The 13,156-nt window shown below is 41.1% G+C and overlaps 1 protein-coding gene across 8 annotated transcripts in view; it reads right to left on the reverse strand.

Annotated features, from left to right (window-relative positions):
• The window catches only part of neo1a (neogenin 1a), a 146,878-nt gene that overhangs the window by 43,612 nt on the left and 90,110 nt on the right, over positions 1–13,156 (reverse strand). For all 8 annotated transcript variants that reach the window (XM_070828394.1, XM_070828409.1, XM_070828379.1 and 5 more), the window contains exons 6-7: positions 3,910–4,064; positions 3,607–3,727 (exon numbers count right to left, since the gene is read on the reverse strand). In XM_070828394.1, the coding sequence (XP_070684495.1) occupies positions 3,607–3,727; positions 3,910–4,064 (276 nt within the window). The remainder of the gene's footprint in view (positions 1–3,606; positions 3,728–3,909; positions 4,065–13,156) is intronic.

Consider the following 13,156-nt stretch of genomic DNA (forward strand, 5'->3'; position numbering starts at 1 on the left):
ACGTGCCTGGAAAAGGACACAAATTGTTGCTGCACACTGTCTATAGATGACATGTGACGATAATCCCTTAAATAGCGTATCGCCTTGCAGAAGAATAACCTCCTTTGCAATCATTTTGACAGTTGAGTCTACGTGTGGGCAGCAAATATCAAAAATGCCAGCAGGGAATGATCACGTTGGCCATTAGAGGTTGTATTTATAGCTTAATGAGGAAAGGATGAACCAATCTGCTGGGAATTAGATAAAACCTCATGTGCGATACACATATGTTGAATCGAAATTGTTGGTAATTTCTTGATAAAAACAGTCTTTATTGATTCCAGCAGAGTGAGGTTAAGATCTCTACTTGTGAGAAAAGATCATCATATAATGATATAAAATGAGAATATGAATATAAGAAATCATTTTGCATTTGTGTGGCGGGGAAAGTATTACCAAATTAAATTAGCACTTTCTTTTTCTGTGGCAAAACATAATGACTTACAACAGAAACTAAACAGCACACACAAACATACAACATCCTTCCAGCCCTTCCAAAAGACTGCGAGTCTGAATGTGGCAGTTTTACAAGGGACATTAGGAGGCACTTACTTAGCCTGCATTACACTGCATAATTAGGCCCAACTGAGGTCCACTTTTGGCATTTGTGCTCCTATTTACTCGCATCTGTTTGCAACTAGTTGGCCTATATTGCACATGACTGTGGAATGTCCAGGAAAATTGCTTGAGACTGCAATCTGTGGTCCTGTTTCTGACCTCCACTAGAAAACTGTTTTTCAAGGTTTTAAGGTTGCTGAAAATAGATTCAATAATGTGATCTTTGAGGGGGAAAAAATATATTTTCTCTTCTACAGCAGTTTGTCCATGTTGTAATCCACTGTCATCTACACCATCTACTCGAGTTCAAGAGTATTGATACAAAGCACATATCACTATAAATAACTGTCAAGATACTGTACATGTGCTAACAGCTGACCTTTTTCCATTCCAAACACCCACAAGTGGGAATAATCAGCTGAGCCACATTTAACTGCAGCTGGCAGTGCCAAGATGCAAAGATTATGAGAACTAATGAATATTAGCCCACTTGCAGCCGCTGGGTGTTTAGATGCAGTTCACCCCCATTGATTTCCCTGCTGGGTGAAGACAACTTTATCCCTGTGGCAAGTCCCTGGCTTATCTCCCCCGGCTGCAAGGCAGCCGACAGACAGACGGGGTGTTTTCCTGGCCCCGTTTCAGGATGACTCAAGCCTGGCAGGTGTGAGCTTGATACCTGACTAGAGGCGAAACACACTGGGGCAGCAAAGAGCAGGAGGAGTGCTTGGGTAAAAGTGGGTTAGGAAGTGGACAAAGATACCCAGCTGTGAAGGAGCAGCCATATAGGGGGAATACTCCAGGCAGCACAATTAACACAAAGCCCAGTGTAATAGATTATCACAGAGAGCAGGTGGTTGTGAAAGACAAGGAAAGAGACAGAGAGGGGAAGTGGCGAGACAGGTGGCAGATGGCTGTAGGACTGTGTGTGTCCATACAGGAGAAGAGACCCTAAGGAGAGAGATACTGCTCTAATAGAACTGAAATAGATTCATTTCAGCCTCACAGCCACAAAACACTAATAGCTGTAGAAAATGAGCTGATTTCAAACATGGTCTTATTGATTCGCCACTGCACCTATGAGAGGAAATTACTTTCAAGCATTCATGTAGAGTGCTGCAGTGGATGTCTATACAAGCACGAAACATCAATAATTTACAGAAAGAATAAACAGTATCTCTGTGACTTTGGGTATTTTCTAAATCCATCATCAGACTCAGATGATGACCTGATAATAAAGTGAGGAAATAAACAGGAAGCTGGAGAACGTTCTGGTGGTGAGTGTGTTTGGATTAGCATTACAGTGAGCAAGACAGAGGTACACACTCAGAAAAGTAAGAAAGGAAAAGATTCTCTGTTATATTCATGGATTAAACAGAGATTAATTTCTTCAAAGCCCTGCTTAGGGCAGACCTCGTGTGCAAGGCCAGCTGCCTCAGTAATTCATCCCATTTATCTTCAACTCAAACAAAAAAAAAACCCAGAAAAGACTGGGGGCCATGTAAAGTGGCGAAACCCTTTCCAGTGGTGTCGAACACAAATACACAATGAGCTGCAGGTCATCATTATTTCTGACTTCATGTCCTCCAATCAGGGGGGGGGGTGACACAGCTGGGGGGCCACTGGTTGGACGCTGCTAATGCTAATCCATTAGCCACCTGCTTCAAGTGAGGGGGAGTTCACGCTTGATTAAATTTTGCTGCCTTCCTCAACAAAATGGAAGAAACTGAGTCAACAGTAAAGTAGTGATTGTGGTGTAAATATAACACAAAGAAGTTGTTTTACCTTCATTTTATTGTTCCTCCATTTCCCTAACTAGTTTTATTTAGATAATGTATTTCACTGTCTTGCTTATCATCTTGAATTTCTTGTTGCTTTCTTGTTCATAAAGGGGTGTTTAAAAGCCCTGTGGGTTAGACTATGATTATGATTATCATTACTATGCCAATGATCTCACTTGTAAGTCGTATCACATTTTCTGTAATGATCCGAAGTAATGGAACTAAATTACCCCAAGAACTGGAATGCGAACATTATTTTCCACATTTGCTTCTATTTTCGGGCCGTTTTTCTGAGCTCCTAGCCACTGCCCTTGGTGTCTGCTTTTGTTGTACACTGCACTCAGCAGCTCCACTCTGGGAATTAGCATTCAAACCTCTCTTTGGCTCTAAAGGGAAATGCACAACAAGAAAGACTATGTTGCAGCTATCCTGGTGCTCTCACTTCACCAGCATGTGGGTTCATGTTTTGGCAAAGCTTCTTGCTAAAATACGGCCTTTACATGTCTAAGGATGCTGCATCAAAGCAAAGGCATTGTGTAAAGCAGCTTTCTTAAAGTCCACACAACATTTCTGGAACGCTAGATGTGGAATGGACTGTGTGCAAGCTAAGAATCGTTTGCCCCAGATACTATTCTGTTCCCTTTGAGTCACCCCTGGTTTAACAAGATCCCAGTGGTTTCATTTCACTGTTCACTACACACTCTCACTCACTCTTCACACCTTCACAGATGTGCACAGCCTCTAGAATCCATCTAGGTGGGTGTTTATAAATAAGGCAAACTGTATAGAGAGAAGAAGACCCACCCATTGCCAAGCTAGCTCCTGTTTTACATGCATTGGTTGAAAGACTATTTAAGCAGATATCATTTCTATTACTCTTTCTAAAAAGTCCAAATATTATGCTGGAATTTTCTGAGCTACAGGTATTTACTTCTGTACTTGACACTACTATTTAAAGATTAAAACATTATTACCATCATTACTGTTGTATTATTGGTTATTATTGACTTTCATAACTGTGATTCAAGGAGGCTGTTAAAAGCTAAGAAATAATCACGAGGAGCACTGTGTTAAGACTGCTTGTGTCTCCCACTGTAGTGCCTGGCTGTCTGACATCCCTGACATTAATTATTTCATCACTGAAGCATTTTATCAATTTAGAGTTGTTGTTGTTGTTGTATGAGTTTTATCCGGTTTGCACACTAGTGGTTGGTCCAAGCGAGTGGCGTACCGTGATCTAAGATGATGAGCTGGGCGCTGGATTGGATGTTGCCTGCATCGTTTTCCGCAAGGCACTGGTAGAAACCCTCATCTGACTTGACCAGACCCAGAACCTGCAGGTTGTGCTCCTTCTGCAAAACAGGAAAAGTTGGGAAGAAAAATAATAGACAACGTTACCAGTAGCATTTTTTATCCAATATCTTTATTATGACACTGTGATGATGCAAAGAACCATGCAAACACTACTGATAGTACAATGTCTTCAGTGCAGAGAAGGCAGACAGGTGCCACTTTAGCGATAAAATGAACTTACAACTATTTTGAAGTAGTCACTGGGGATGACGGCATCTCCATTCTTGACCCATTTGACAGTGGGAGCTGGTGACCCTGAAACCTCACACTCGAAAACGATGTCCATGGACTCATGGGCATAAATGTTGGCTGGCCGCTTGACAAACTGAGGAGGAACTGTGAAATCCAGATGAGAAAGAAGAGACAGGGAACATTAAAAAATAAAACAACATCTTTTATTCATTGTCAAAGTTCGGTGGAATTGACTTTAGAGTCAAAGTTCGGTGGAATTGACTTTAGAGTTATAGTAAAAGAGCAAATAGGAGATAACTAAAAACATTTTTTAGGAGTTATCCTCTCCTTATGGAATGCAGGAACCAATTTGTCAAAACTAACCAGGCACATCAAAATCCAGATCTCTGGTCTCTGCCAGGAAATGAACAAGACCAAACGATGCCATGCCTCACCCTCAAATTCCCAGTTAAGGGAAGGTGGAAAGGAAAACAAACAGTATCATCTAACAACAACTTATCCAATTATCCTGCAGCATTCACATAAATGTTTTGAGCAGATGGAAACCCATGGAATATCTGATTAAGAAAAAGGTTCAGTAACCTTTGTTTTTATATTACTTATTCAGGAGTAGGTGAAAAATAGCAGTCACTTTGGTACCACTACAGTGTGTTAGCATGCCATACTATAGCTGAGCCGAGCACTTGCAGATCTCCCCTAGTCCTGGTAATGAGGGCCAGGAAGGAGTTATTTGATCTGCTGGGGCGATACAGCGCCTCATCAATCTGTCCTGGAACAAGGTCACTGGGAGCGCACGGCACAGGCCTCGTCCTCTCTCTATAATTGGACTGTATGTGAGGAGAGACAGAGTATGACAGACTGTGCATGTGTGTGTGTGTGTGTGTGTGTGTGTATGTTTTTCTGTGCCTCTGTGAATTCTCTGATAAACTGCGACCTCGCTGACCACAGTTTAAATGACTGTATTGTTACTGTGTTGCAATGTGTCAAGCTTCGCCATCAGCCCTGTGGGCTCTATGATAGCTACTTATTAGCATTTACTTTGTGTCTATTCACATGGGCTGATTGGATATTAGTAGCAGTGGGTGGATGAGGTTCTTTTCTGGCAATATTCAGCAGAGAAGCAGGTTGTGAGGTCAAGTTCCCTTCCCTCGTCTGTTTGATGTGGCTGTGGCTAATTTATTCTAATATGACATTACTAGTTAACAGATTAGCCCTCATTCTTTTGGGATATGCTGTTACCAACAGCAAGAAAACTCTCAAATTATAGTTATTCGTAATTAAAACTGCTAAAGAAACAATCCCCCATACACACATTCCTCCTCTAATTACACCCTTAACAAACTAAGAAGTGGTACAGCTACAGGCACATTGGGAACTTTTAAATCTTTGTACTTTCCTGACCTTAAAATGTTCTTTGCCCATCTGGTTTATATTTTCATTTTCATTTACACAGAGCATATGGAGCAAAGCTGGGAGTACGGGCGCAACTTGACAGAAGTTGCACAAAAAGAGATAACAGAATACCATTCCCACAAAATGGTCCCAGGGGCAGCACCTGTTTGTCCTCGTTTTTCCTAACTTGTCTGGAAGAGCAGCGTTTACCACCAAAACCATGTAGTTTTAATTGCAAAATATAATACAGCAGGATTATGACTGTCAAGTCACTTTTCTTTGTGCCCCCAGGGGCTTTACGATCTGTACAGTATGAGACCATCTATCCATAAACCCTCGATTCAGATATAGTGAAACCCTAAATTTAGTTTGATGTTAAACAACTTTAGGACTGTCGCACTGTTGTTAAATTTCATAAAATGCATTTTGACATCTCACTCCGATAAGTCATGTAAAGTGATTAATCACTGTATGCAATTGTGAGCTTCAGAGCTTACGTCTGGGCAGCGGTAGCAGTTGTGATCATCACAAACTATCAAATCAAAAACCTAACAGCTACTTTATAAATAGTTTAAGTAAAATAAACTAAATCATCTCAACATTGTGCGCCCACATTTTGAAATCCTCAAAATAGAGACCTGTACTTCAGTCATACACATTGCCTGCTGCTCGCTGTTCTCTTCAGGTGGCCTTGCTAGCTGTATTTAAATGCAAACAGGCTCAACTTTTTTATGAAAGATACAAATTCATGCATGTCTTTAAGATCGTCAAAAGGTATTCTGGGAAAATCCTCAACAAACAACTTACAGTAGAAAATACAATTCTCTAAACTTCACAAAAAAAAAAAGCATGCTTGCAGCATTTCAAAGAAAAGCCTGCAGAGCATTGTTTATCTGTGACTTCCAAATGTCAGTTTTCCAACCACACAATGTAGCAGAAAAAGTCAAACACAAAAAAACTGAATAGTCCTACAGAATATTGAAACCATCCTTGCCTTGCTTAATGAGTGTTTAGACTTTTCTGTGAGCTACTGTGGTGAATATTGACAACTGAGACAAGGATGGAAATGAGGATGGTGATGCTTGTAGACTGGATCACTGTATGATTGTCAAGACAGCCATCACCCTGCTCTGTGTGTGCTTGTGTACTTATGTATGTGTTTATGTGTGTGTTTGAGCGTGTGTGTGTGTACGTGGACTGTGTTCCCTGCAGGTGGTTGTGTGAGCTGTGAATAATGCGTTTCACAGTGTGGTGTCCCCTGGATATTCGCCTCTAGTAGCTGTGCAGCAGAGGCAGGTGGAATCCTGGGTTTGCTTTGGTGTGTCAGGGACATGATGTAAAAACACCAGTGAGTCCGTGTCTGTGAATGTGTGTATGGATGGTTAAGCTATGTGTGACTATGAATAATTTTAAATGCATCAGGATACCTTTTTCGTCCCAATATTACTGGTGCTATATGCTGCACATAATTGTCTGCTTCCTTCCCTGCTGGCAATATGTGCATGGGAGGATTTTGTTTGCATAATACAAGTGTGTGTGTGTGTGTGTCTGTGTGTGCCTACTAATGTATATGAACATATGTTTCTGTATGTTCATGGTGTCTTAGACTGTGCATGCTCATTGTATTTGTATGGGTTTTTGCATTACATTGACTTGTGTCTGTCTGTAAGTATATGTGTTGAAAATGTGTGTGTGTGTGTGTGTGTGTGTGTGTGTGTGTGTGTGTATAGAGCTCCCTGGTGAGTTTCTCTGGTGACAGGTTTTGATGGTGACTGGTACCCTGTGGCTCTCTCTCTCTCTCTCTCTCTCTCTCCATTTCACCACTCAGTCTCCCATTTTTTTCCGCCCCGACTCTTAATCTTCCTATAACTCCCTGTCTATCTCTCCATCTTTGGCCTCCCCCTCCCTCTCTCCATCTAAGCAGACATGCACCATTTTCTCTAAATGGAGTTCAGACATTTGGAACCTATTGGACTGAGCAATGAGTAGAAACGCCTAAATATACCAATAATGGTTGGGTGGTGGGGGCGGAAGAAGCTTTCAGGACTCAACGGAGGGTGACACGTGTGGGGTATGTGCGTGTGGAGGGGTGACTCTCAATGCAAAAAGTCTGATGACCTTCCTTAATTCACTGTTTGCAGCATGACTCATGCATATGCAAAGTTGAACAAACGGATGTAGAGGAGTGCTACTAGATGCCAGCTGCTGGTCAGCACTGAAGTTAGTATGAAAATATCCAACTTTCTAAGAAAAAGTGGTTCCTAACCAGGATACTGGTGATGTTTTTGACAAATAATAGTGCAGTAAAGCATTGTTGCAGTATTACTCGACCATTATGATGTATACAGTAAGTGTATCACTGATAAATAGTAAATGTAAATAAAATTGTCTTTGTGTATATTGTGTTTGCTTGATTGACAGGCATCTTAGCAATGCTTTTGCTGCTCACATAATTCACGTTAAAACTACCCCGGCTGCAGCCCTTAACTAAATCAGAATTTCCTGGATCCAGTTATTGACAAAGGTAGTTATGAGTGATAAAACCAAATCCAGGACTAAATCCCTTCATAAACATATGTATGATGTCACAGATGGTCACAGATTCTAGAGTCAACAGCTCATAGGCACACAGACACAATGTCTCCAAACAGACGGTCTTGTATTGAACATAATTATCACTCTCTAATAAAAGAGAAATCCAACAAAGACAGAAATGCAACAAAAGAAATGCAGATACACAAAAGAGGGAGAGGAACAAAAAAAAAAACGGAAATATAAAAGGAGGTTGGATGCCCGAAAGAACTCTGATGCCAGCTCTGCGAAGCTGGTATTATCTCTCTGGCTTGTAGCTTAGTAAAAGAAGCTTTAATGCTGACTTACATCGACTCCAGTGAACTACTAAAAGAGGGCCACAAAAAGGTCATGTGTGTGCCTTACTGTGAGCTTGTTAAAACAAAACCCCATAGGATTCCTAAAGGGATTCTGGGCAGATTACTTTACTTACAGCTTCACTGGTAGCCAGGAAAAAGCCTAAAAAGAGATGAAGAGGGGAAAAAAGTCCAGCCTCCACTTATTGGTACTGATAAAAATAGTGAGAGCCAAAAAACTGAAGAAAGTGCCTGTTGAAATTGGTGTACTTTTGGCTTGCTGGGCTGGGTCAAAAGTCTAAATAAACGGCATACATTCACCAACATATAGGCTATAGCATTCAGCTATTAAGGCCTAATATAAGATTATTGAAGCTAGAGGATTCAAATACGAAAGACATTTCCCTGCTTGGTTAGCTTGGCAGGGGTCCAGTTCAGCTTCATAAAGTTAAACAATAGCTCTTTGGCACTCAGGGTTTACTCTGAGGGCAAGTGAGGCTCGGACTGCACTAATTACCCGTCCTGGTCTTCCAAAGATAACAGATTTACTCTTAATCCTGGCCATAACAAACAGCTTCAGCATTAAGGCAGGAACGATGCTTGGTGCTTGCTTTTCCTACTCACTGAGGAAAGCATAATGTCCCATTAGAGGCAGAGTCATAGAGAGAGTTAGATCTTTTGGATGCTTTTGTGGGCTCCCTCTGATGGCTCTAAAATGACTAGAATTGAGAGAAAGCAGAGACCTGAGATTGTCCATGAAATGCTGAAACAAAGCTTGGTTGATTGGTTTGGTTATGGCATATAGAGGAGTTCATTTCAGAACAGGACCAATTGTCTGTAGAGCTCTAAAACAGATACCTTACTACAACACCTCCTATTGAAAGTGCACTGAAAAATACAATTAATTTCACCATTCACTTGTATGGCATAACGTATTACTTGGAAATGTGTTAATAATGTAAATTATTATAACAGAATTCCTGAAAACCTGTTGAACCAATCTCTGAATGTCATATTTCATGTAAACTTAATTCTCCTTTATTTCCATAAATGATAACATAACGCTCATGTTGTAATGAGGTCGGGCCTAAAGATGACTTAAAGATAAGTCTTAAACGAGATAACTTTTTGGTGGGTAGAAGCGAATTCATTTGTGCTGAATACTGATACAGTAACAGCTTTAGATTTACATACTCCAGTAATTGCAAGAAAAAAATAGTACATTTTTACTTTTTAATTACCCATACTGTGGTTTGTTTTTAGCGGCTGCTGAAAACTCATCTCTATAGGTTAGGCTTTTTATAAATCCTCTCTATTGCCCTTTGTTTTACTTATTTAGGTCATGTGCTTTAACTTTTATGATGTGCCTTTGCATGTGTTTGTGTGTTTATGTGTGTTTGTTTGTATGCATGTATGTAAGAGCATCTGTATACTTGCACGTGTGTGTTTGTATTTGATCCTATATGTGAAGCACTTTGTAACTGTGTTTTTTTAAATGTGCTGTACAAATAAAGTATTACTTAAATATTATTGGAATACACATTGATGAAACATTTCTCCAAAGATGATGAAAAAATCCCTGTGACAATAGGCATAAGACTGCAAAACAGGAAGTCACAAAACCCAACGCCAGAATGAACATTTCCACAGGAGAGACACCAAACTAGCAATATGGTGATGGTGGCTGATTTGCATGTGTCCTCATTCTCAAATTTTACAGTTGGACTAGATGAATAATACCAGTCAGAAGCTGCTGCCTCCTCAAAAACCTGATGGGAGGGCCGAGCTGAACTTGGTTCCCCACAGCAGATGTAGCAACATGCCATGGGACACACAAGCACAATAGCTCTGGCAAACAAAGCTCTCTGACTCAGTGTAACAAAACAGAGACACAAAGTATTTGCAGTTGTCTCACAACCTGAAATAAATGGCTGACTGTTATTCCCCACAGACGAATACAGACACAAGAGAAGGCGTAGACGGGAATCAGACAGAGACACCTCCACACACCTCTCACCCCACTGGTTGAGATAACATCCCCTATCAAAAAGGAAAAAGGTGTGTACCCATGGGTGTTTTGCCTTATCAGATTTGTGTCCTTTTAATAGCTGAATGGAAAGTTTCTTTTTTACTTCAGCCAGAAAACAGCTCTGTGACACTGGAGGGAGGGCAAGAAGATGGCGTGGCAAAGTAAAAACAGCCACCAGATTTTATCAACTCTGTAGTTCTTCCACGCGTCATTTACAACAACTACTCTGTCACAGGCTGGAAAAAAGTACAGAAAAAAAAATCCCTCCACAACATTTTCAACTGATATGTTAATAGATGCAGAACATGCTTTGACTCGTGTTAACTTACAGTCACCTGGTGTTTTTTTTCTACTGGTGAAATGTGTGAGCTTCACAAAGTATGCAGATGCGATATACAATCAACGTCCTACTTTTTTCTTGCGACAAAAGAGTAAAGAAGAAGGCGGAACTGCGAGCTGAAATTTAGCATATCTAGGGTTTTCATGTTGCTGTCTATTTTTGCTCATCTCTATAAAAAGGTAAAAACAGGCCTGCTGTCAGTGGTTATAAATCTCCTCAACCCATAGGAAAGACATGAAACTTTTACAGGGGGGCAGGGATTTCCTGCATGTGAGCGCAGCACATGGAAAGAACGATTAAGTTGATGACATGATAGCACGAGGCCATGATAGATGGGGGTGGGAGGCACTGACTCGAAGCCTATAAAACTGGAAGCATACATGTTTGTGGAGAAACTATTTCTATCTTGCAAACACACAGAGTCCAGGTTTGGGTGGTGCCCCTGTCACACAGGACCATAATCAAAAGCTGCTCCCTCCTCTGCCCTCATTTATCCTCTTGCCAGCTTTAATAGAGGGTGACAAGTCACAGCAAAGTCGTACTGAACAACACGCACACTCTCACACTCCTAAGATGTGACGTGAGTGGAAGTGTGAGCTAAACGTTACTGTTTAACATTATTGTTCGGAGCCTGATGTCCTTCAGTACTACCTGTCTGGACTTCTACTATAATAGAACAAGTTTGCTGTTAGCTTCACTGCAATACCAGATTGCGCTTGAGTCTACACAAAGACAGACTCTAATCCTCTTTATCTCACTGGCACGTTGATAATATTTAATAAAAAGATATGGCACACACTGCTCCTGAATACCTAGGGCTTATTTTTGACAGCCGCTGACATTATCTCTGCTGAAGCTGCTTATACATCACATTCACATTGCATAAAGGTATTCCTCTTTGTTCAGTTTTGTCCATAGATAGAAGCTTCGCAGCCAACACAGCGAATACTTAACTTTTTTGATAGTATGGAGTATGGCTGGTTGAGCCATAAATCTGCTATCTCTTGGTACAAAGCTATGCCCCGGTGACATCCTACTTGTTTGAATGGCTTTTCTACCCAGACCTTTGCAACAGGTACACACTCAGTGTAAATTCTCAGGGCTTAAAAAAATATCTGCCAAAATAAGTTGTATGATGTTTTGATCAGCAGGGTTAAAAAGGACTAAGGTACCTAGAAACTGAGTGTAAATGTCTTGGTCATTTCAGGGAAATGGAGTGCCCCTAATACACAGCAGGGACTATTAAAGCATATACTAATCTGACTCTTTTAAAGATTTGCCTGTATAACATCTTCCTGAGTTCTTCAACAAGAATCGTTGGACATCTGCGTATACTACTGTAAATTCGATGTCACAGGGCACTGTGAACCTTTAAGGTGCATAACATGAACCTTCTTGGCCCCTTCTTTGAGGAAAAAGTACACACTGTACAGGTTACCAAAGCTGGTTGATTGAAAAATATATTCTAGGAGGGTTAGAAGCAACCAAGCAGAGTTTAAGTTAACTGAAGAGCCACTAAGGGAGGTCCAACGTTTGAATAATGGTTCAATCTGAAAACCATCCACATGTGAATACACATATTTGCAAGTGAATGCATTCAGGTGTATAGAGTAGGCTAACTGCATAATTGACCTTGTATGGCATCATTATGTATGCATTGCTGTGTGTTAGCGTGTGTGTGCTCACACCTGCTGCAGCCCCCGTGCATCTCTCCCTCCACAGATGAGCACCAGCTGCACCACAAACCCCCAAGCTATCTCCAGGCCAAACCTAACAGTGTTTTACCATATCAAATCTTTGGCTGACTCTCTGCACCTTTCCCTGTGCACAAACTGTCCACTGTTTATGATAAGCCATTGGCCGTAAACACACCGATTCTCATTGTTACTGCAGCAATAGAAGCCCTAAGGTGTTTTTAGGAGCAGTCAGTCATGGGAAAAGCTGTTTTGTTGTTAGTATAGATTCATACCACACTGATTTGTGTGAGGGTTTTACAAGCGCAACTATTTCTTGAGGGAATCAATTGACCTTTCAAGTGTCACTTCTATTGTCAAGCCAGTAAATCAATGCCACAATCTGGTTTCTTTATGAATCTGATTGAAGCAAAAACAATTAGGCCTGTGAGTCTACAGCACGGGATCTAATCAAACTGTTTGATTGTATTAGGATGACTGATGTCTTTCAACAATATTCCAAGCTTGCTGATCAATTCTCTACGGTCTTGTCACATGGGAGGAGGGGGCAGGAAGGGGTCGGGTCGGCGACATGAGGGATTTCAGTGAGAATTCGGCGGACAGACTTGAAGACTGGAAATGAGTGAAGTCAGATGTCCTCCTGTGACCTGATCCGATTTTCCATTACTGTCTCCTTTAATCATAGTGAGCGACGGGAAATGATGAAAGGGTGGCGGAGGGGTGGTGAAGAGATGAAGGGATTTGGGAAGAAAGGGATGGAGCCATAGCATGATGTGGCTACCTGTGAAAAGCACTGAACCTGGGAATGAGCCTCTGGGTGTTTCCCCATTCTAAAGTTATTTCACAGCAAATCCTGTTGACTTGCTTCACCTGGGAAAAGCAGACAAACACACGTGACACGTTTGTGTTCATGT

Source organism: Pempheris klunzingeri, chromosome 1 (genome assembly GCF_042242105.1).
Source record: "Pempheris klunzingeri isolate RE-2024b chromosome 1, fPemKlu1.hap1, whole genome shotgun sequence".
NCBI classification, from domain to species: domain Eukaryota; kingdom Metazoa; phylum Chordata; class Actinopteri; order Acropomatiformes; family Pempheridae; genus Pempheris; species Pempheris klunzingeri.